The sequence below is a fragment of the Motacilla alba genome, chromosome 6 (genome assembly GCF_015832195.1).
Source record: "Motacilla alba alba isolate MOTALB_02 chromosome 6, Motacilla_alba_V1.0_pri, whole genome shotgun sequence".
Lineage (NCBI taxonomy): Eukaryota > Metazoa > Chordata > Aves > Passeriformes > Motacillidae > Motacilla > Motacilla alba.
This window is the reverse complement of record NC_052021.1, coordinates 1,490,076-1,514,860: the sequence shown is the minus strand read 5'-3', so window position 1 is coordinate 1,514,860 and position 24,785 is coordinate 1,490,076. Positions and strand designations below refer to the sequence as shown.

The 24,785-nt window shown below is 41.8% G+C and overlaps 1 protein-coding gene across 1 annotated transcript in view; it reads right to left on the bottom strand.

Annotated features, from left to right (window-relative positions):
• MYPN (myopalladin) overlaps positions 1–24,785 on the bottom strand; it is a 72,049-nt gene that overhangs the window by 15,296 nt on the left and 31,968 nt on the right. The window contains exons 4-13 of the mRNA XM_038139947.1: positions 24,493–24,668; positions 22,938–22,989; positions 20,755–20,902; positions 18,244–18,315; positions 17,860–18,001; positions 17,262–17,285; positions 15,152–15,268; positions 14,337–14,706; positions 11,717–12,289; positions 9,250–9,394 (exon numbers count right to left, since the gene is read on the bottom strand). Of these exons, the coding sequence (XP_037995875.1) occupies positions 9,250–9,394; positions 11,717–12,289; positions 14,337–14,706; positions 15,152–15,268; positions 17,262–17,285; positions 17,860–18,001; positions 18,244–18,315; positions 20,755–20,902; positions 22,938–22,989; positions 24,493–24,668 (1,819 nt within the window). The remainder of the gene's footprint in view (positions 1–9,249; positions 9,395–11,716; positions 12,290–14,336; positions 14,707–15,151; positions 15,269–17,261; positions 17,286–17,859; positions 18,002–18,243; positions 18,316–20,754; positions 20,903–22,937; positions 22,990–24,492; positions 24,669–24,785) is intronic.

Below are 24,785 nucleotides of genomic sequence, written 5' to 3'. Positions count from 1 at the left end.
GAAACCTGGTATTACCTGGAGAAGACAGATCAGTTTGCTCAGACCTGGATTTGTGCAGGTTTTAAGCCCAGAGTTTTCCTGCTTCTATTGAAAATGGAATTTTAGAAACCAACAAGTAGTAAGTAAGGGTGTAGCCAATCCTTAGATATATTCAATTTGCTGAAAAAACAAGGTTCGGAAAATGCAGCTTGTCTGAAATCCTATAGAAAGTTAATTAAAGAATCAGCAGTTATCCCAAAACACTGGCAATTAGATCCCTGATCATTTTAGCCGTTCCATTTTATTGCTGATTATGCTCTTGACCAACAGTTTCCAGATAGCAGGGAGAAAAAATGGAGGCGGCAAAAAATTTTAGCTGACAAACTCTTCTGCTTTCTTCAGGAGACCAAGGAGACAGAAGTGGCCAAAAGTTTAGACATTACAGCAGAGTTTTGAGGAGACAGAAGTTTGTAAGACTTGGGGGTGGAAATGTGGCAGTCACAAAGTAGAAAAAGTTGGAAATTGCTATGGTTGAACATACACCCTGGTAATATCTGATTTTGGGACTGTTGTGGTAGATGTTGAGTGTTTTCATCTAAAATGTTTGTGTTGGGAAGGTTGCTTGAAGGTTAGCTGTGGTAGGAGAAGGCAGCCAGCTTGGAGTAGGTAGGAAAGGAATTTGGTGAATGAAGCTGCTCCTCCTTGCACTGGTTCCTTGTTCTCTGATGCTGCAGGGCTGCTCATTCCACACAGCTTCAGAGCAGTGAGGAGAGCTGCAAGGTTCCAGGAGCATTGGAGCTGAGGTTGCTCCAAGATCCCTTCCTTGGGTAGTGAGGATAGGTTGGATTCAGTCTGCACGGGGACTCTCAGCCAGTATCATGCGGTTCTAAGTGCAGATGTCTCATTGCCCAGGGCGCTGGATGGGGTAAGAGCTCAAGCAATCACATGAGTAATTGGAGCTCCTACAGAAGGAGCCGGAGGAGCAAACTCCAGGCTGTTTGTCACATGGAGTGTGATGTGGTGTGTTGTCCCTGGTGACACTGACCCCACAGAACACATGAGTATTAAATGTAATACCTCCTTACCTTGAACACCTTGCCCCGCTCTGCCAGGGGCTCTCAGCTCTCTGACTCTGTCCTGTGAGCCCAGCTGTGCCAAGCAGAGCTCTGAGCTGGCTGCTCTGTGCCCGTGTGAGCTGTGCCAGGGGCTGGGAGCCAGGCACAGCCTGGTACCAGCACCTCCTCAGGGGGCTGCCCAGCAGCTGGGGAGCACCAAACAGCCTGATAGAGTTTCATCTCCTCAGCTTTTCTGCTCTCATGCAGCAGGTCTCAGCAAATTGCTTTATAGATCAAATTCTCACCTCATTAATGCCAGCATAAAACTGGAGTTTCTCTGATTTCTCACCAACCAAATGGATCATTTTCCCACGTAGGTGGCAAGAACTGGTTCTAGCGTTCCAAGGGAAAGTCAAGCCATTGGTGTTTCACCCTTGATACTGAGAACAGCCCTGTGTCTTTTTAGGAAGGCAGAGTCATGTAAGAATCAGGGAGTGGCTGCTGTAGCAGAGGGAAGTAACAGGGCTAGAAAGGCATTGCCATTGCACTTTGAAGGCATCACGTTAATGTGGAAGGTGTTGGCTGCAGAACAAAATGCTGCAGAACAGAGTTAAATTTTGAAATATTGCAAGCTGATGGCACAGTCCAGTATTATAGACAGCTGAGTTTAGTCAGCAGTTTTTTCATATGGATTTTTTCTAGAATCATTGCTGTCCGGAAGAAGGCATGGTATGTTATAAGAAATTAATAGTGTAGGGTTGCTGTAGCCATGATGGCCTACAGATAAAATCAAATAGTGCTGATAGAGACAATTACATCTTTTTCCTCCTCTTCTCCAAAAGTGCAGATCTGTCTTAAGTGATCTAACCAACTAACATAAATAAAACTCAGAGCAATCATTTTCAAGTTGCACGTAACCAAATTAACTTTGTGTCTGCTTTAGATCCTAAAAGGTTTACTGTGAATGCCGTGTATGAGTTTTTTCCTGGCTGATGTGCTGAGGATATTAACTTCTTACAGACCACTTCATTAAGAAATATGGGCACTTCCTCCTTTTCAAATGTCTCCTTGCAGAAGAAAATACAATAGAATGCATTTCATAGAACCCTTTGAAGTTAATCATGGACAGGTTTTCTCCCACGTTTCTTTGCACGTGACCCTGGGTATATAGGAAGAGGCATAAAAGTAGCACTTTGTGAAAACAGAAGCATTTTGCTGCACCATCAGCACTGGGTTGTCATTGCTGGCAGCTGCTTCCCTGCCCATGGCAGCCCTGAGTGTCCTTGTACGAATGTGAGTCTCTGGCAGGGAGCTGTGCAGGCTGACTGCAGGAGTTTGACTGCTCATTTGAAGGAGTTACATTCAAAAATACATTTTAAATTAGAAAATATTAAAGTCAGGGTTCCACAGCCCCTGTTTCCTGGGTGTGGCCCTCACACTTCAGTCTTTGCTTTTCTAAGCCTTTTCTGTGTGCATATATATGCTTGTATCAATTCACAACCAAACCGACAAGACCAAGTTAACTTTGCTGTGAAAATTTGAACACCAGCATTCAGAGGCTGAAGGTGTTACACCAAACTTCAGATAAAGAACAGAAATCTCTGAAGTAAGTGAGAATACACCTCTGTATGCAGAGTATAACCGTGGAGGTTTTTGCTTGCTTGGTAGATTTTCTTTTAGGATTAGCAAGAACAGAAAGGAATTGTTAATATGGCTTTCTGAAGAACCGTTTTTTTCACAGAAGCCATAAGCCTATTTCTGAATGTGATTACAACAGTGGTGTAGGGCAAAGTGTTGTTGTTGTGGTTCAGACAAATATTTCATAAAGCAGAAATAAAAAGAAGAAGCCCAAGTAGCCACGGGGTGCAATGTTAAAACTAGGCTGCAGTTCAGCATACTGAGGAGACTGACAGAAAGAGTACAAAGGTTCAGGCCCTGGTTTGGAGTCAAAAGTGTAGCATTGCAGCTCCGTTTTTGGCAGCTTTCCTAGAACATGAAACTTTTACAGGCAGTGATTCATACACTTGTTCAATACAGTAGCCAGATATTTAAAATTATTATATCTTCCAGCTAAAAATTGAAGCTCCTCTTCAGCGGTGTGATGCTCACTACAAAGCATAGTGTATATAATGCATCTATAATTGTATATATTTCTATAGGCTGAGTAGATTGCAGCTTTGGAAACCTGGCTATTTCTCCTGCATCTAATGCACGTTGTTTAGTGTGCATGGTGTGCAAAAGGGGACTAGGCAGTGGTGCTTGTATTAATATTGTCACAGTATAGTTTGAAGGGTAAAAGACTTAAAAACTGGCCAAGGCAAAGCCAGGAATTGTGCTGAATGTGTATCTGAAGTGGTTTTGTACTGTTCTGGTGGAACTCTGTGGCAGATAGAGAAGTGAAATGCAGCTTTCCTCCTGCTTGCCTTCGCTCTGCCTTGGCAATATTGTTGTAGGCTGCTGGTGGGTGGCTGCACTCTGTTCTGCACCACAAACAAAATCTTCTCTCCATGCCAGTCTTGCTGAAGGTGCAGGTTCACACCATTTTGTCTCTGTGATGGATCTGTTTGGCCCCATCACCATCATTTTTGACAACCTGAGAGCACAGCACCTTTCAGGGCAGGGCTGTTACCCGCATTTTACCTGTGGGAAATTGAGACCTAAAGAAGCTGAGGGACCTGTTAAAGTCACACAAAAATCTGTGACAGAGCAGAGCTGGATCATGGTCTCCTAGGTCTTGTCAAGTAATTTAACTCCTGGGCCTTTCTGCTATCTGGGAACATTTTTGGCAAAAAAGGGGAATTGCATAGAGTGTAATAATTCCCATTAGATTCTAAGCACCTTTGTATATGAATATGAATTCTAAAATCCTGCATCTGTTGTAGTTCAAATTTATCCTTAGTGGGATCTCTAGCAGGATTTTAATTTATCTTTAGCTGGATTCACTGAATATGCATACATTTAGTATGCATATTCAGTGAATACACATACTAACAGTTAGTAGAAGCCTGTAAAGTCAAAATAATTTGATGTTAGGATAGTAACTCATGGAAATTACCACAAACAGAAAGGCTAGAGGAGCTCTACTTGAATGTTGATTATCATATACTATGTAAAAACAATTCTGTTGCCAATTTAATGCCAACGCTAGACAAATTTCCCAATTTAATCCCAGTTTTGTAACTTTTACTAGATTGCCTTTTTGGCAGAATTATTCTAAATCCATGTAACAGTTTATCTAAGAAAGTGGCATATATTGCATCTCAACATCTGTTTCCAAGCTGTAACACTCCTTAACTTCACAGTCTAATCTAGGCTGCTCTGACTGAAGTCTCCTGTTTAGTTTGGGTTCTCTCTCCTCTCCCTGTTCCCCTCTCAGCAGTGGGAATCAAAAGCAGCAGATCCAATGTACAGGCTTTTCCCCACTCGTCATGTCCCATGAAGAGGTACCACTGGGGTGATATATTTCCTGCAGATGAATTGTATGGGGCATGAACCTCATGCCTACCCAAACGCAAACCCGTGAAGAGCCTAACAAGTCATTGTCTAGCTGGACAATATTCACAGTACAGTTCAGAGTGAATGAGCAAGAAGGAAATGGAGGAGCAAGCACATGGAGCTGTCCTGTCCAATTCCCACAGAATTGCAGCTGGAGTGAGTGCGTGCACCCATGAGGAGCTCAGCTTCCCCCCACAACGTGGGGAGCTCTGCAAGCCAGGATCCCTGCCATGAAAACCTGTCTGTACTTTGGTATTGATTGGATCTAGGTCTTGAGAAGACAGCCACAAGTGGTTCTTCCATGTTCATGGTAACAATTACAGAGAGTTTATACATATTAATATGTCTCTTGATCAGATTCTCAAATCTCTTAATTTCTACTACAGGGAGACAAGCTTCCATGGGGAGTCTTGGTGGTCAAATTCCTATCCTTAGTCTAAAATTATCTACATTTGCTGACCTGAGAGAGATTATGTGAAGCTTGATTTTGAGGCAGATTTTTGGAGTGATTGAATGAAGTATAATTTTTGTGCCCTGGGAGCAGAGTGCTGGGTGATTTGTGGGCCTTTCTGAGACTGGGGGCTCAGTATGGGAACTGCCAGGAGCTGGTTCTGTGTGATCAGTGTTGAGGTGTTGCTGGTGTCAGGGCCTGTGTGGTGAGTTGGCATCTGCACGTGGCTTTGGCTGTTAGTGACCGAGAAGCTTTTGGACAAACCCTGCTTCTCTTCTGCTCTGAAATTTCTTATCAAGTATTCTCTAGCAGAAGTAAAGAATATTTATGTGAGGGCTGTGCATAATTTTCTAAACAGCTGTAGGTTTTTTCTTTGTCCTAAAAATAAGGCTGCAATCTGAGTCTTATGTATGACACAACCAATCAGCATTGCCACATGATGTTCTTCATAGTAAATGACACAGATATGTGAGCATGGTTTGTAGTTCTTTTAACCAAAATGTATAAACCAGGCCCTGGTATTTAACTCTGCTTTCCTTTATTATTGCATGGGTAATTAATTTAGTTTTATTACTGTACAGGATTTTGAGTTTAATGACATCATTTTTCTATTTTATATTATTTGTATGACAAAGTGTTGAGGGTATAATAGCATTAATTTCTAAGTTTTGCCTGTAAAGCTGAATTTCCTCTGTTAACAGAGGAAATATTTAGAGATTTATTTATATTGGTGAAGCCAATGCTTTCAAATACCGGGGGAAAAGAATTAGTTTCCATTAGACGTTTATATTTTTCAATTTGCCAAAATGTCCCCACAGTCTTCTTCTTTCCTTTCCTCCCTACACACCTTTTTGTTTCTACATGACCCATTCTAACTGAAGATTACTGCCATGTTTTACTTGTGGGGCAGATGAAAGGCCCAGTGGACTGGAGTGGCAGATTTTGGGAAGTGGAGATAATGCTGCCTGTGCTCCCCTTTCCTCAAGTGCTGCAGTTACCTGACACTCACTGAGGTTGTGACACTTGGATGCTTGGTGTCACAGCATTTCAATCCCTGTCTCCAAGAGAAAACTCCCAACTTTGTGCCAATAAAACATTCTGGGGGTGGAGAGGAGTGGATGGGAATCTTCTTTGTCCTTCTTGTCCTCTTTCACTTTGCAGAAATACTGAAACATCCACTACAGCAAGGACAAGAATGCAGGAGATTTTTGTCCTCATTTCTGGGCAGTAGAGTGATTATCTTTTTATTTCTCTGTCTCAGTCTGTCTTTGTTCCTTTTCTCCATCACAATCTGGAAGAAAAAATTCTAACAGCTTCCTCAGAGGACCCTAATCATTGAGCTGAAATGCTCTTTGAAATGTCCTGCTAATTGAGGGCCTGTTCTTGGTGACTGAAGTCTTAAGTGTTATTCTTGGAGCTGGAGGAGGTGGTTTTCTACCACCTAGCTATCTTTCTAGTTTTTCTAGCTCAGGTCCCCTGTTACAGAAGCTATTCTGAAAGGTGGAATTTCCAGATTTTTCTGCTGCTGTTAAAGAATGCTGAATTATTTGAGCAACCTGGGACAGCACCAACACGACACGTACCCACTGGCAAGGAGTGAAGCCTGTCCTTATGGGAGTGCAGAGTGAGGAATTCAGTTGTCTTCAAGCCAAGGAAGACACTGAGTCAGGTCTGCTCTGTCCTGGGATTTGTCCTAACATCTTCCTGGGATTGCATAAAGCCATTAGTGCCCCTTTTGTTTGAAAGAACTGAGCAAATCTGACTGAAGATGTTTGGGTGTAACTGAATCACATTTTTTTCAGCCCTCCTAGTTGTGTCGAAATTTCACCTGGCACTAGAACTTGCCACCATCTGCAGAAATGAGGGGCATGACCATTTTTTTCTGGTAAAAATGACAGCTTGTTCTTGCATGTACTTGATCAAAGTTGCAGTTAGAATCTTGGCAAAGTCATATTTGTATTTCTGTCAGCACCTCCTGGTCATCATGGCTGTAGAAGCCCAGAGACTAATCTGTTGTCTCATGCAGCATCAGCAAAATTCCCAGCTCTGTTCTGATCCTGGATTTCTTTACTGCTGGTGATGAATGATGTACTGGATGAAACAGAAGGAGTACATCTGGATTATCAGATATCATGCTGAGTGCATAATGCTGACACTTAGGAAAATCTCATCTTGTGAGCTGAACATTTTTCATATGGAAGTCAATTTTGGATAATAAATAGAGCACCAGAATGCAAATCCCTCCTGTTCATTACTGCCCTTTATGTAGCAATACAAGACAGTACCAGGACTTTAGGGCGCAGGCTTGTAATCTGCAGCATTTGTTCTGGATGATCCCTGCATGCTCTGCAGGTATTGTAAATGAGAATGAACTCTGCTATTGAAATGCAGGGTCCCAGTACAGTGCTCTAAATAAAAATACATCAGAGGACACATTTTCTGAGAAGGAATTTTTAAAATAGTATGTAGACAATACAAGGAAACCAACATTTGAGATTCTTACTGGATGCTATACTCCATTATGCAGTGATCTCTCACACAGAGGAGACTTGCATTTGTATTTATGACAGAGTAAGCCCTGCCCTACCATTACAATAATTGATTTAATACAGATATTCTATGTGTGGAATGAAAATGTCTCCTTTTTTAATTCTGTGTTAACTGTGAGAGGAAAAAACAGGACAAAATATATGGGTGTGAATGCAGCACTCCAGCATATTATTCTCATGATGTTGATTGTTCTGTAGAGTGTAAAGCAAACAGGAATTTTGAAAATACTCTTCATCCTGGCATCTGTTGAAATAATCACTGCCTTCATTGAGGAGAAAACTCAGGCTTGAATTGCTGGACTAGGCTTTTCCCAGATGAGAAGAGTTAAATCAGAAGGGATTAAAGTTGGGAATTGAGAGGAAAATGAGGAAACCTTTATTGATTTTAGTTCATTGCCATTGGCATTCTAATTACGGTAACAATTAGAGAAGTGCCACCTTTGAACTTTTCCAGTGTTTGAGGAATTTGAGAATCAAGATTTAGGTTTGGTCTCATATAGAATAGCAAATAAGTGTAAAAATATCTTTTGCTGTCAGCAGATAATTTTGACACTGGTAGTGATCATTGTTTCTAAAGGGGTCATCATGCAGTTAACTCCAAAGCCTGACTGCTATTTCACAGTAGCTCTCTAAATAATTTGTCTTACTAGCATAGCGAGTACAAATTGTAACACTTGTGATTCATCTGCAAAGCCTTCTGCTTGCCAGTTGTTTTACTCTCAAAGTGCTTTGGCAGCGTGGTCTGCCAGAAAGAAAGGTCAGCAGCAGAATTAAACCCCCCAGGGATTACACTGCAGTTGTCCACAGAGGGGACTTTGCTCCAGAGCCTCGGTGGAGTTTTGCTTCTCTCTGCACGTTGTCTGTCAGAAGGGCTGATGGATGTTGGGAAAGGTTCTTTGGCTGACAACAGATGGGGGCAAACCCCGATTTGCTGCATTAGTCCTGAGCTGGTGGGACAGCTGTGGAGGGCTCCATGGCCAAGGTGAGAGAAGAACAATCACCTGCAGGCAGAGCAGTTATCTAACAGTCCTTAGCCTGTTTGTTCAGGGTGCTTGAACCTGACTTAGTCATTTCAACCCCTAAATACTATTTAATTTTTTTTATTTCTTCTTTGGTTTCATAGACAATGCTCAGATCCAGTGCATTTATTGACTCTAGTTAAGAGTGGATTGATATTTTGTTCCTTGGACTTTGTAAAAGGTTTTTTATTTTGCTAAATTCTTATAATAAAGTTCTCCAAGAAGTCCCTGTCCATTCATTTAAGTTTGGAAATTTGGAAAAATAGATTTAGTGATAAAAAAATTGAAAGCCCATTTTAGTTGAACCAAAAGAAAAACAAAAACCTTATCCTGAACTGTTTTGTTTCATTATTCTTTGTTTTGAAACAGAGGGTTTGAACGTGTGTGTGCAATGAATTGAGCAAACTGTAAAGCAAAAAAGTAAAAGCCAGTGTCCAGAAATTTCCATGAAAATAAAGAAGTTTTACATTCATACCAGCCTTTGAGATGATCAGAAATAAAAAATGCTGCTTAGTCACAAGGTGAATTTTCTACAGCTGCATCCCTTGTGCTTTCTGTTTAAAGTTCCAGTTTGCTATTCCAATCCAGTACCCCTGCAAAGTTGTGTAGCAGCTCACCCACACAAACACCTTTTTTTCCACATCATCGTATATGTCTTGCTCACGAGTGAAATTTACTTTAATAACACTTGATTTTCTTACCTGCTGACCACTTTGGTGATTAGCATCCTCTCTGAAATGCAGTTTTCTTTCCAGGTCCTTTACAAGTGCAACTTTGTTTTCCCGAATGGAATCTTCTGTTGCTAATGACAGAGGCTTCAGGTTTTTCTTTAATCCCTGGGTTGGGCTATTAAAAGAAAATTCTGATACTAACATGCAGCAACCAGTATGTATATATATATATATAGTCACCTGTATGCTATGATACGTTATGGTGGAACTTATTATTTCTTTACATAGGAGCCAAAGCACAATACAGGATATGATTTTTTTTGGTACTATATTAATTGGGCATCCCATTCCCATGCAGTAGAAATTAAAAATACACATCTTAAAGAAGGCAAGGGTTGTAATGCTACCATAAACATCCAAGTTCCATTTATATTTATCCTGCAATAATGATGTCAAGGTAAATGCTAAAGATATGAGTGTATGTGTTACCTTAGGTGTACAATGTTTACATTTCACTGCTATGAGGCAATAATTTAGAAGTTAATTCAATTTCTCATTGATATTTATCTCACATCTTTATTGATAATTTACTCTTTGCATGAGCTTTTACTTCTTTAATTTCTCTCACCCTTTTATAACACCCAATATCAACAGTCATTTTTTGTTTTTATTTTATAGATGTGGTGTGTTTAATTTTAGTAAGGTTTGAAAATAGTTAAATTCTTGAATAAGAATTTAGGAGACTGTGAGAGTGCAGGAGACTGTGAGAGTGTAGTGCTGGAGCACAGTAGCAGGACACTACTGGGAAGTGTGCAATATTCAGGTAGTTTACTAAAAGAGCTGTTGGGATCTTGATAAGAGGCTCTAGGTAAAGGCGTAACTGGTGATTGCTTTGCAAGGCATCATCTCTGTGCTGTTGTGCAGACACTGAGCTCTCACTCCTTGTGTAGCCAGAATTACTGTCATTGATAATGCCAAAAAGGGAAGCTGAAGCTTCAATAGGTATTTATAGATTATCACAGATTCTGTTCAGGTTCCTTCCTGGCCATTGTGCCCTGCTAACACTGTCCCATGCAGAGGTCAAGATTTGAATCCAGCAAAAGGAGCCCTAGCTGTGTGGGAATTTGGCTCTGGGCTGGCCCCCAGGAAAGCTGAAATGAGGAAAACATATTTAACTAGTCATCTGCCTGGCAGGCATATTGTGCTGACTTGTGTGGCCATGCCTGCGCAGCAGTGGAGGCAAGGAAAGCGCATGGCAGAGGTGAAGTGTCATTAATGCAAAGAGAACAGCCCCTGAGCACTTGTGCCCCGGCTCTGAAGGGATGCCAGGGCGCTGGTGGCAGCTGCAGCTGAGTTTTGCTTGCTCTTGCAGCATTGTGGAAGCAGAGCAAAGGCTTGAGCTGGCCCAAGGGAAAACCTTCACTGTGACCTTATAGCTTTATGCTGTGTGCCTGATCAGGATGCCAGGGCTGGGAAGAGCTCCAGGCACATGCCATGGGGTGATGGCAACTATGTGGCTGTGCTGGGCTACTGGGAGGCCTGCGAGCAGCAGTGCAGGGCAGGTTTGAAGGCAGGATTCTTGGCACACAGAGTGGTGAATTCTGTAGACGCAGGGACCCATTTTTCTGCTGTAATAACAGATTGGTTGACCTAGTATCAGCAGGATAATCAGCAGATTGTGACTTGCTGATGGCTACCACTACCTTGAGCTGTACCATTGATAAAAGGGGAAAATATTCCTTACTTTGTGCAGGATTTGGAGTTCTATGGGTAAATAGTTGTACCAATGTACAGGTGCTAGCCATGCTAACACAGAGTTCACATAGTCCACAAAAAGGAAATTTGCTTAAAGTCCACCAGTAAAGAAGAGACTCTTTGCCAGTATGTCATCATCCTTATTTGCTTGTACCATGGTAGCTGTTTTGTCATAGAAATCATGCTGGCTGTTAATTAAAGTATTTATATGCAAACCACTAACTCTCCTGAGATTTTCTGGGGGACTTCAAATGTTGAAAGTACTGCAACCAGAAAAATACCTTTAAGAAGTTATTTCCTAGATTCACCTGGACTAGAAAAAAACCTTGCAGTATAAGGTACCTTTAAAACTTACTTGTTGCTTACAATAGGTATGAATGTTTTTATACCTGGTGTAAGCAGAGAGTCTTGGAGTGACTTATCCTGAAAGCTCATGAAACCTCTTTTCTCACGCTAGTACAGTCTCATGAACCTCTGAGCCCCCACATTCTTGTATGTCTGTTTGTATGCTCACATCTCTCTATCTTCAATTCTGTCTTTCTACAGAAGGTATTATCCCTTCTTTTCTTTACTGGATGTAAAGGTTAGATTAAATGCCCGGAATATCTGAATAACTCACTTTTCTATTTTATAGAAGACTTGCATTTCAGTGACTCGCCCACTGAACACCTGGACAGAAATACATCCTAGTTTCCTTTGAGTATTTGTCCCTGCTTCTGTGCTTGTGGTTTCTGCTACTTACGTGGCTGGGGTACTTCTGGGCAGTCCCATGGCGTTGGTGGATGGTGCAGCAGGCAGCGAAGGAAGAACAGCACTAAGGAAAGCCACTGGGTTCTGGATCCGCGCCGTTGGGGAGAGGGGAGCGGGAGTCACAGTCTGGGGCTGGAACTGTTTCACACTGCACGGAGGAAGTGTTAGTGGAGGCGCCACGGGCTCTTTGGGGCTTGGGAGAGACTGTTCACTTTTGCTTGTAAACCCTCCTGAGGACCTTGATGGATTTCCTATGAAATTCTCCACGTGGTTTGTTCTCTGGGTTGCCTGGGGGATGCTGCTGAACGTGGCTGAGGAGCTGGCAGAGGGGCTGGCTGGCGGCGGCGTTTGGGGTGCCAGGAGCTGCTTGGGGCGGCTGTAGCCAAAGGCTGGAGGAGCACAGGCTGAGCTTTGCTTGTACAGGGCTGAGGTGGTCTGCTGGTAGAAGGAAGTAGCAGAATTCACCAAAGTGGTGTTGAATGACAGCTCTCTGAGAGATGCCTGGTGCACCTGCTGTTGTTCAAGCAAGACCTGGTTGTGGAGCTGTTTTAGCTGGCTCTGATCACTGCATAAATAAAAATGAACAGAATTGGTTACGAGCCCTGAATGAGCCAGTTGGCTGCATTTCTGTGTATGAATGCAGAGAGAAAAATTCAATGTCCTGTAATACAGTAAGAGACAGGGAACTGCTACATGGCATATTCTCTAACACTATGAGAGGAGCATAATATTAGTTTTCTACTAAAATAACCTTTTCCTTCATGTTGCCTTCTTTGCCAGAGGCACTAAAGCTTTTTGTCTACAAATTATTTGACTGAAGATAATTCTTACATTTTAGTATGTGAAATATAAATATAAATCTTACTCAAAGATATTCGAAGGATGTCATTGTCAAAGTCACCTTAGTACCTCTTTGCTTGTGTAACTAAGAGTGAGATTTGGTGTATCATAATTTAAATGAGTGTTTGTGAGCCAGGTTGCACCCCTGCTGAAGTGGTTTCTGAAAGCAGCACTTTGACTGGTAAAGCTTTGTTATAATCCACCACAGGATATACTACCAATGCAGTTTAGGTGGTGTTGACATTCAGTGACAGGCAGGAGTGGATAATCCAGAGAGGACTTGCATTCCATGCAGTTGTTATTTTTCTAGATGCTATCTACTAGATAGTTTTTCGGGGCTTTTTTACTTTGCAATTAAGGAAAATCATTTTATCTTGTCAAGTGGTTTATTTAGTTACTATGTATATGGAAATACAGCACATGAAAACGGGACAGCTTTTTCCCTTCCAAAACCAGAAAAGACGTAGAAGATATGGAAAATAATTGTGTAATAAACCATGGAGTATTAAATATCTACTGATAGAAAAGTGGAAAATGTGGATGTAGAGACCAAGCACAACTGCTCCTGACAAACAAATACATATTCAACATAATTGGTTTTAGTTAAAAGACTTCATTTATAGAGTGCACCAAACAAAAATCACATTAAAGGCAGATAAAGATAGCAATTTCAAGCTTTCATAAAGTAGAACAGTAGAGTTAGTAGTTCTGTGGGCCTGATTTTGTGCCCTTCATGTATACATCTGCATACTAAAGCAATTCTTTGTAACAGAACTTTTTTGGGAGGGGAAGCTGAGAGAAATTCTGCTTTATGCAAGTATTGGGTACTTAAATACTTCTTCTGCCCCTCCTCCCGCCCTTAAACTCACTATAGCTCAGAAAGTATGTAGGGCTGGGAATGTGGGCTTCACAAATTCAAACCCTGTGCTCTGAGTTCTTCCTCTGCTACAAAGAATGTAAGTTCTGTCTTCTCCTTGTAATGTTTATGCTATGGAATTATATCCTGGCTTGAAAGTACCAGTGAATTTACAGAGTCCTTCCTGAGCCCTTAGGAAAAGTTTCTGCCTATTTAAGAAATTAAATAAAGATGTTTGCATGTTTGTTGTTAAATTATGTGTGGGAGGTTGAAAAAATGCTGAAAATACTTTTCATAATAAACTGCAGTGTGAATTCCATAAATTGTCCTCTAAGAAAACTACATTACTTCTTCAAATTTCCCCTTTAGCTCCCAGTGCACCAGTCACTTTTTAGTTCAAGTGGTTTCATATTATCAAGCATTTCCAAGTATTTTATCTGTTTTAGGGGGAGATGACGTTTGTGGCACACACAAGTCATGAGGCTTGGCCTTTGGGATGACAGTTGCTTGCTGGTTGCCAGTCTGTACTATGTGTAAGCCTGAATATGGCTGCTTTGGGCAACATTTCATACCCAGAATTGAGTGAGATATGTTTGAAGAACCTGCTTTTATTTTGCCTGCATAAGATCAGTGTTCTTCACCTCTTGATTGCAGCAGAAAACATTGTGGAATTAATAACATTTCAAAGGGAAAATATTTTCCTTTTTAAATTGGAGGTCACTTTTCCTGAGAGGGATATACAGAAAAAATAATCTAGCGCTGGAGGATTTGTTTTCTAAGATTATGGTCAGTTAGGCCAATACCAGGTAATCTTTTTATTCTGCATTTGAGTTTTCGCTCTAGTGCAATAGTGCTGTGGTCTAAATTCTAAATAATATCAGTGATGCTCCTGAGAATTACACTTCTGGTTACTTACAGCTTTGGTTTAGCCAGTACTGGGGGAGGTTCCTTGGATGGTGACGTTGGCTCTGGTATTTTCACTGGCTGTCCATTTATCTTCTCTGGGAAGTGGTTGGGTCTGGTTTGGTTTGTGGTGCCAGGTCCATCCTCTGAGGATGATTCACTTCCTTTTTCATCTTCGGGCAGCTTGAAGTGGACGCGGAGCCCTGCCTTGGAACTGGACCTGGGTTCGTTGTGGTTCACGAGAACGCCTTCCAGTTTGGGTTTGGGGCTTTGGCTTGCTCCGTGGCTGGAAGGAGTCTGGGGGGGAGCTTGGTGCTCAGTAGCCACAAAGTCGATGGAGCTCGTCGTGTGAAGGGCAGCAGTGTTACTGCTGTCTTCAGGTGCTGGAACAGGAAAGGTCAAACCTTTGGGATATGTAAATGCCAGAAATCATAGTGACATGAAATCACAAAAGTTACAGTTCAAAAAACTCACTCTGATGTCCTTCCAGCTGTTGCACTGATTTGTTTGACCTTGTTTGTTTAAGAACAAATTCTCTCGATAAAGGAATATTGTAAAGGGAGAGGGAAAAGGGAGAAAAGGGACACTGTTCCAGTTTGGAAAATCAATCAGTGGTCTTCAGCCAGGTACCCAGTGAATTATTCCACTACATCTTTGAAATACAAACGTTGGGGTTTTTTCCCAGAGAATTCTCACACTTTTTAGTTATGAAGAATATTGCCAGAACTTGAGCTGCATTGGAGCCAACAGTACACAGCATAAATCACAGCCTGCTCTGCTGTATTTACCAGGAGCAAAGGACTCCAAAGGACTCCAGCTAGCTCTTACCTTTGACAGTCAGACGAGCTATACTGGACACTGTGCCATATTTATTGCTTGCAGTACAGGTGAAACTGCCAGAATCTTCTGAAAATACTTCAGCAATGACGAGAGTACAAATCTCCTCTGCAAAGCATCAGAGCAGGGTTAGCACTTGAAGTGAGCATGCAGTGAACAAACACACAGAACTCTGACTACCTTTGGGGAGATTTCCCTAAGGACTTCCTTCCACCTTGCTCCGTTTGTTTCTAGTTCCATCAGTATTATCAGTTTTGGCAGCCTTTGTGTGCAGCAGCTGTTATCAGCATTGTCTGCAGCAACTGGTACCCTCTGTGCTCCAGCATGCCCAATGAAAGCAAAGAACAGGTGTCAGCAGTGTGTGGAAAACATTAGAAAATGTTTTCCTAACACATGAAATACGGACTTAAAAGAACTTAAAATTGAATTTGGAAAAATATATAGTGTACTCCACACTCTCAGCTCACTAAAATATAGGTATTTTTTATCTCTGAAGGTTGAAAGATTAATTATAATTGACTGGGAACATTTCAAGGGGAGTCACTCTGTAATGGAGATAAATATAAACCACATACATATAGACTGTTGTTTTCAAAAGTACCAGTGCAGATTTGCAGATAGAGGGGATAGTGCTAACTGTGCTTACAGACAGTTGTCCTTTGACTTCTTTGTGAAGATGACTAAAGGGCACCAAAAATATGCTAGCAAAATTGTACTAGGAAAAATCATATTCCATCTAGAAAAGTCAGTCTGGGTTTATGACATGCCTGTCTGGCCAGTATCTGACACGTCTGGGCAGCAGTGCCAGCTAATAAATACCTGTCATGATGGGATTTGAAGTCTTTTGGTTTGGCTGAGTAGCTGGGAGGAGGAAGGACAGTAACATCTAAAGTGAATGTAAATGTGGGCTGATAAAATTTCTTCACCTGCTCAGTGACTATCTTTCTACAATTTTGCAATAGACTTTCCTAAAACCCTACAGGATAAATATTCTGTGAGTACTTTTGCACACTTCAGATAGATTGTTTCATGTCATCACCAAGGAAAACCCAATAGCAACAGAGAGATTGTTTCCTATCAACTATAGAATAATAGTTTATTATAGTAGTATGATAACAGAACTAGTTTAAGGCATTATAGTATCTAGTTTATCGTGCTGGGATCTGCCAACCACTGCATGCATGGAAATCCAGATTCCTTCTGAAAGAGCAGCAGGTGATGAGGCTGTGACAACTGCACCCAACTGATTATCCCCTAAAAACTGCTTCACATTACTCAGCAGTGATGCCACTGGACAGTAACAGAACAGTGGCAGTGGCCTCTGGCAGAAGCTCCATTTTTATATTCTTAAATCTCAGGCAGAGGCAGTTTCTTTCAAGACTCTTTTTGGGGTAAAAATGTTTCAAATAGGGCAAGGAGAATACAGAAGTTTATATTCCATAAGAATTAATACTCCTTTGATAATTTTCCATCTTGAGAGAAGCAGCTTTGTATTTTTAATGGCAAAAAGCACAATGAGGAGAGTGAATCTCTCATGGAGAAATAACCGAAGCTATAGGGCTCCTCTGCTCCAACCCTGTGAAGTAGTCCACATTCTGCCCTGATCCTTGGTATCAGCAGATCCAGCCACATTTATAGGATTTGCTGATATCAGGGGTGGAACACCTGATGTGGTACTCTCACATTACGCTGGTCGGGAGCACAGGGAATGGCTGACATGGCTGAACATCTGATGCAATGTTCCCTAACTGGTAAACGAGATAAAAATAGCTCAGCTCTACCTCATCTCCTGTACTTCAGGACCTCAGATGTACAGGGGACCCTCATACAATAATTTTATTAATCTTTAGCTCGTTTAAATCCTGAGGTAAAACTGGGTCTAAGCAAAGTGGAAACATTTTCTGCAAAAGAGACTGAATTAATTCAAGTTACATGTTTGTGGAACAGTCTACAGTGGAATGTATCCCACAAGTAGCTATAGAACATGAGGAAAAGAAGAAATTATGTTAATTAAATGATGAAGTTTTAATATTTAATGTTTTGTGAGGTTAAACTGCCACATTTATGCAATGAAAAATTATGAACCTCTGATGATCCTCACCTGGTTCAGCCATAGACCGTGGTTCTAAAGGGAAGAAGAGCAGAATTACTAGATTGAATATAGTTATTTTTGCCAATATTTCATTTTCCTTAAGCACTAAATATAAAGTTTCACCTTCTAAATAAGATGGAATACTCTTTTTGATCCAATTTTCTGTTTAAGGGGAGGTGAAGACAGCCAGGCCTTTTACTCAATGGTATGTCAAAGCCTCTGAACAATGTGAACACTTATGAACACTGTTGGGAACTTGGGAATAGGGAATAAATTCTCCAAGTAGCTGGGTGGATTTTTTTTTCAGTATTGGTACAGTTTTATTTTGTCTTGAAGACAATTTCTGAAACTCTGACCCACATGAAATCAAAATATGATGAACCATTGTTTCACTTAGGTTTAGTTTAGTGTGGTATTTAAGGAATTTCTGTTGAATTTTCACAATTTTAGCATTTCAGTGACTTAGAGAAAATTGCAGATGTTCTGCAATTTGCATTTGAAAATTGAAATTACAGTTGTAATTAGAAATTCACAGTGTTGCTATGTTAGCAATTTTGTTGCTTGCCTGTATTTTATTAGACACAATATTTTCACACAAGAAACATACTTTTCTGTAATATCCTAAAATCTGGAGAGTCTTCTATCAGTGTTCCTTCTCTATACCATTCAACCTTTGGGGAAGGAGCTCCTTTCACCCGACATTCAAAAACAACAAGCTGCCCCTCAGAAGCTGAAATATCCTGTAACATCTATTAGAGAAAATGAATAGACAGTCAGTAAATGTCTTAATGGTTTGGATTTAATACTGATTTCAGTAAGATTTAATAAAGCCACTTAAAAAACCCTTGAATGGCTTAGGAAAAGCTTTTTTATATTATTATTTTTCCCGTTTTTTCTTTTTTTTTTTTTTTTTTTTGAGAGCTCATTTTTAGTTATCTCTCTTTACATTTATCTGACCTCTACTTTTCAAATATGTCATAGAAGACATTACCTTTGTAAATACAGGAGCAGCAATTATAGGTCTTCCATCCAGTCCTTGCAAATAGTTAGTGGGGCTTTGAGCCTGTAGATTGCAAAACATCAGAGGATGGTGTTTAGGTGTGCAGACATCATTATTTTTTCATATACAAGAGAAATGTGATTTTGGAATGACATAAAAGAGATTTTGGTGGATGAAGTCCAAAGCAAAATACCTAATGCAATGAACAGAAATTCTGTTGTGGACAGCTGCTGGTGATCTTCCTGGATGGGATAACAGGAGAAATGTTGTTACTTTATTGCCTTACTCAGTTAATCATGGCAAGGAAAGCTTTAGCACAGTGTATTGTAACATCTTTTCTCCATATTTCAATAAGGTAAATATATGTTGTCTGCTTGGTCGTAGTCTTCTTTTAAAAATCCTTAACCTACAAAATAGTTATTGATGTTAATGAGGAAATGTTAAGTCAAGTCACATGTGTGAGTGCTACTATAATTTTTCTCCTTTGCCAAACTCAAATCTTTTACACAGGTAAAATCTTTTACACAGGTATCAACCTGTTTATCCTACTCAGTAATACAGAATGGAATTGTTTTCCTCCTGGGAAACTTTATTATATAGGTTGAGTATTTAATGTCATTTTTTATTTTAGTGCAATAGGAGTTGCCTCAGAGCAGCAGAATTAATGATTCAGTATCACAGGAAATGGCCAAGTTTACACACAGACGGTGCTTTATCAGCCAACAAAATTTAAAAGTAGTGATTTTTGAAGTAACTATTACCCTTAAGCATCTTCTTTCAGAATGGACACGTGCTGCTTAGTTCCGTTAGTTCTTAGTTCTAGTCTCATTGTAATCAAAAGTTAACGTGCATTAGTTCATCCGTTCAGTATCTGCTCATCGGTTACCACCTCACCCTGGGCTGGAAGCTTTGAAAAGGCACTGTAAAGGGAGAAACTCGTGAACTTTTCAGTTTTAAGTAAGTATGGCTCCTCTTTCCTATCAGGAGAGAATTCACAGCTGTGAATATGCTGTCAGTTTGCACGGTAATGTTAATTAGAACATGGTAATGCTAATTTCCTTTGATGTGGAAAGTAAAACGTTATGTGGCAAAGAAGCTTATTTATGTATAAAGTAAACATAGCAGTGAAACGATTCCGCTTAAAGTAAGTTTCATTGAAAGGAGAAGATTCCAAGTGAGCTCTGTATCGACGGAGAGGAAAACATGTTGGGCTGGCAAGTGGATGAGGCAGTCTGCGATGGGGAGAAGGTGACTCGCACATCCAGGTGCCCTTCCAGCCTCGCAGCTGCGGGAGCGCCCCCGGATCCCGTGCGGGCTGAGGGAATGCCCCCGGATCCCGTGCGGGCTGAGGGAATGCCCCCGAATCCCGTGCGGGCTGAGGGAATGCCCCCGGATCCCGTGCGACCTGAGGGAATGCCCCCGGATCCCGTGTGGGCTGAGGGAATGCCCCCGGATCCATGCGGGCTGAGGGAATGCCCCCGGATCCCGTGCGGGCTGAGGGAATGCCCCCGGATCCCGTGCGGGCTGAGGGAATGCACCGGATCCCGTGCGGGCTGAGGGAATGCCCCCGGATCCCGTGCGGTCTCTGGGCTGCGGGAATGCCCCCGGATCCCGTGCGGGCTAAGGGAATGCACCGGATCCCGTGCGGGCTACGGGAATGCCCCCGGATCCCGTGCGGGCTGAGGGAATGCACCGGATCCCGTGCGGGCTCTGGGCTGCGGGAATGCCCCCGGATCCCGTGCGGGCTGAGGGAATGCCCCCGGATCCCGTGCGGGCTCTGGGCTGCGGGAATGCCCCCGGATCCCGTGCGGGCTGAGGGAATGCCCCCGGATCCCGTGCGGGCTCTGGGCTGCGGGAATGCCCCCGGATCCCGTGCGGGCTGAGGGAATGCCCCCGGATCCCGTGCGGGCTCTGGGCTGCGGGAATGCCCCCGGATCCCGTGCGGGCTGAGGGAATGCCCCCGGATCCCGTGCGGGCTGAGGGAATGCCCCCGGATCCCGTGCGGGCTGAGGGAGTGCCCCCGGATCCCGTGCGGGCTGAGGGAATGCCCCCGGATCCCGTGCGGGCTGAGGGAATGCCCCCGGATCCCGTGCGGGCTGAGGGAATGCCCCCGGATCCCGTGCGGGCTGAGGGAATGCCCCCGGATCCCGTGCGGTCTCTGGGCTGCGGGAATGCCCCCGGATCCCGTGCAGCCTCGGAGCTAAGGGAATGCCCTGGATCCCGTGCAGCCTCGGAGCTAAGGGAATGCACCCAGATTCCCAGCACTGGCCGAGCCACCTGCTCCTCCTGCAGCCGGGGGAGGAAGGTGCCCTGCCCTCGGCCAGCTTGCCTTGGAGGCAGGGCGTCTCCTCTGTGGACGGGGTGGCTGCCAGGCTCAAAGCTGGAGTTCAACAGCAAAGCAAATGCTAGAAAATTTGGGGTTCTCAGTCACAAACTGTAGAAGAAACACTTCGTTAAGAGCTCCCTTTTAGTCCTTGAAATGCACCGTGGCGTCCCCCCTACCTGGTTAACTGGTGCTGGCACAGTCTGGACGAGTACAGACGCAGGCTGAACCTCAGCTGATGGTGCCTTGGAGGTTTCTTGGTGCTTGGTGGCAGTTCTGACGGCAGGCGATGCTGCATTCACAGAGGTGTTGGCTGGCTTTGGTTTGCTGTGAAATGTTAACCAAGAACAAGTTCTCTGAGTGGAAGCTAGAGCCGTGTGTGTCCCTAAGTCACATCTGTCTCAGTTACATGTCAACCCCAGCCTCACTGCTGGGACTGAATTCCTCTTGATCCAAGCTATCTGTACTCCTAGGTAAAGCTGCATTTGGTGAGTCAGCCGCACATCTGGCCACGCTAAGATCTCATACCTGGTACAATAAATGGCCTGGATTAACCCAGCTGTGGCTGTTACCAGCTCAGAGCAGCGTGAGAAAGCAATGCTGCTTTCACAGAGGACACTGCTAGTTTCTATTCTGGGAAGAGCTGGGCCTCTAAGGTAATGCAAATACTGTGGTTTGCTTGGATACAGATTCAATATTTAATTGCTGAAAAATAGAAAAAAGAGACATGATTTCTGACTAACATATCATCAGTTTTGCTAGTGTACAGATTGACACCTCTTCACTTTGTGGTTGTTTATATATGGAAATACAAGAGTTGACCCTTTTTAATTTTATTGCTAGGTGTGAAATAATGCAGACAGTGAAGAGCTGGTCTTTTTATTCAGTTTGAGGTCCCCCAGGAGAGCTAGCCTTCAAAACAGAGGATGCTTTACTCAGAGTGAAGGTAACACCGTTGTGATCACTGATTTCTCTTTTGAAGTTCTTTTAGCACCTGTTCTCATATTAAGTCCCTTACAAGTGTTCAGATTGGTGTGATGACAGCTGGAAGCTAAGCAGAAATGAAGACATTCTTATTACACTCAAACCTGGTCTTTCATAGTGTGATCATTTGAGGACATCCTACTATGGTGTCAGAGCAGCATTCTGAGAAAAAAAATTACCTCACAATTTGATGAGGTAAGTGATTTAGAGATGCCATCAAGTGATCAGGATCATGGTCAACCCTACATTGACACCTAATGAGATGAATGTGAAAAAAAAAAAAAAAAGCTTGTGACATTTGGACAAGGCTGAGCTGGAATGGAAAACTTCACGAGTCATCCCAAACTGATCAGCAGTACATCCCAAGTCTGAGACTTTCTTAACCTTAAGTTTTATGAAACCCCTAACATTTATCAAAGTCCCTAAACCAATTCCAGCTGGAGTACTTTATGACCTTGAAGTTTAAATTGCATATAACAGGATTTGCTGTCAGCCTGACGTCTTCAGTGGAATACACTGCAAATGTCTTCTCTTTGCATTTTAAAAACTGGCATTTGTAATGAGTGTAATTCTCCTTAGTGATGGAAAAAACCAACAGGGTACATAAATCTATCTGATTAGGGTCTCTTTTATCAAGGACTGTTTGCTTTTGATGTTGAATCTGTGTGTACAAAGAAGTTCAAAATAAAAGACTGATTATTTTAATTTTCAACCAATCTGACTCCCTTTCTAGTTAATAGAAGGACTTTATTCTGAAAGATTTTTAACAGCATTGGATCAGGTTCTAAATCATCAGGGAATGGATTTATTTAGGAAAAATAAAGAAATTAATAAATAAATATTTCCCAGAGTTTAGATTACATCTGATATATTTTCTTTTCATAATTAAGTAGTCTTTTATACCGTCATTTCAGTTCACTCTAGTGCATGTCTATTAATTTCTTCATCTTAAATCTAAATGAGCAATCTACCTATATTCTGCCAAAAACCTTGTGTATTTTCATGTGAGAAACTGTACTGCATTCTTTGTCCAAGTCAGACATTTAAATCAGCATTTAAGCTGGATCTAGTCAAATGGCTTTTGTTTCAGTAAATTAATTTTAGAATTTCAATATTTATGGTAACACCTTTCCTTTTATATTAATATTTAATACTAAAATTTCAATTCTTAATCCAAAGTTGAGGACACAAAAACAAACAAATGTTTGTTCCATACTATTTGTAAAGCAAACAAGTGCACAAACAAAATCCAACCCAACCAATCCAAACTAATCCTAAACAAAATTATAAAGTCTTGGAAGCTGCAAGCTGAAATGTCTGCACTTGTGCAGTTTTTAACTATAAGAAATATGGGAGGTGTGATTGATTTTAAACTTACTGATCCATTTCGTCCTTGATGATTTCACCTTCAGAGTCAGAAGAAGAGATGCCTGTGAAAAAATTTAAAAAAATGATTTAGCAGAGGGGTTTTGAGCTTCTCTCTGAGCGATACAAACCTTTATTCAGCTTTCCTGTAGACCACTCCATGGGTATGTATTATTAAGCTGTGTCCAGACAAAAGATCCCACTGCAGGAGAAGTGAACATGTTCCACACCATGCAAGGTGCAGAACTGCTGTTGGGATAAGGCAGATTTGGGAGGAGGAGCAGTTAAAGTAAGGAGAGCAACATCCAAGAGGGAATGAATGAATACCTGGGTGTTCCTTGGGTTCTCTTTCAAATACCACTGTGATTTAGTCCATATTTGTAGTGAAACAAGTACGAGCTTTCTTCTCTCAGACACCTGATGCTATCAGATTAAAAGGAAAAAGAGACAGACCTGGAATTGTAGCTGTTATTCTCCAGCTGGTGCCTTGTACCATGATGTGAAGAAGATACTCGCTCTGTTTACTAACTTCTTCCAGTTACTGAGACATTTTGCACTTCTAATTCTGCCTTCACTGTGTTGGGATTTGCATTTTCTCTGCAGTTCCTGCCAGTGAGCATCTCCATCAGCCATGGCTCCCATCCAGCACCCTCTGAGCTGGGTAAAAGCAGACCTTGGCCCCTGCCTTGAGAACTTGTAAATCCCTGCCAAGCACAGACATCTCCCATTATGTCAGGGGCAGTGCAGATACTGAAAAAGGATTTGTCCTTCCACTGCCAAGTTAGAGTCGTGAAAGGAGAATAACAGCAGAATGAAATTCAGCTTTTGGGCACTGCTTTAATTTATGAGTGGCCCCACTGTGCTCAGTGGGGGTGCTCATAGTATGCTTTTCTGAGAGAAAAAGAAAAAAATCCTATGTGTTTATTTTGAGTTAATAGTCATGCTAGCACAACAATGGATTCAATCTCAAGTCTTCCCAAGAAAGTGCAAAAAAGAAATATAATAAATAGACCACTCTTAGGCCTACTAGGTACAGTAAAAAGCATAAGGAGAAAGAAAGGACACCTAAATCTGCAAGTATATATTCTGTTTGATTTACAGCATCTACTGGGCAAGGAGAATATAAAATTGATGGCATATTTATTTTGGTCACATGGTCCCAAGAAAGAGTTAAGAGGAAGCTGTCCTACATTCAATTTGCAATAATGACTGTGGGGAAAAGGGATTAATAAGAATGAGACACAAAGTTCAGTTTTTTACACTTCTGTAGAGTTCTGCAGACAAAAAATACAAGGTAGTTTCAGAATCTGCGTATTTTTAGACTTGGATCTTGCAGTGAGATATATAAAACCTCTGGGAAGTAACACAATAAAATGTAAGGGCTGGTCTCTTGTCTGAAGAGTGCTTTACAGGAAAATAATAATGATATTAGTAACGATGGAGAGTGTTGACTCCTGCTAGTTTTTTTAATGACAAAATTATCACAGTCAGCAAACAAGATAACATAATTATATCTTAGTCTTGTGACCGGTTTCAACCATCAGTTTCTGCAGCACCTGTAGGATTACCTTCTATGTAAATCTCTGCAGAAGTGGAGTCTGTTCCATAGATGTTGGAAGCAAAGCACGAGTAACGCCCTGTGTCCTCCTCAAAAGCCTCAACAATGATCAGGGAGTGTCGGTCACCTGTCTGGATAATTTGGATGTCTGGTGAGTTTTCAAGCTCCTTCCCTTCACAGTACCACCTGCAAGGCAAAAAGAAATTGTTTTTCAATGCAAACAAGTTGATGACTAGGATGATAATGTTTGAAGTCTTTCTGATGATAAAATTGGTATGTTTAGCCTGAAAATTCTGACAGAGT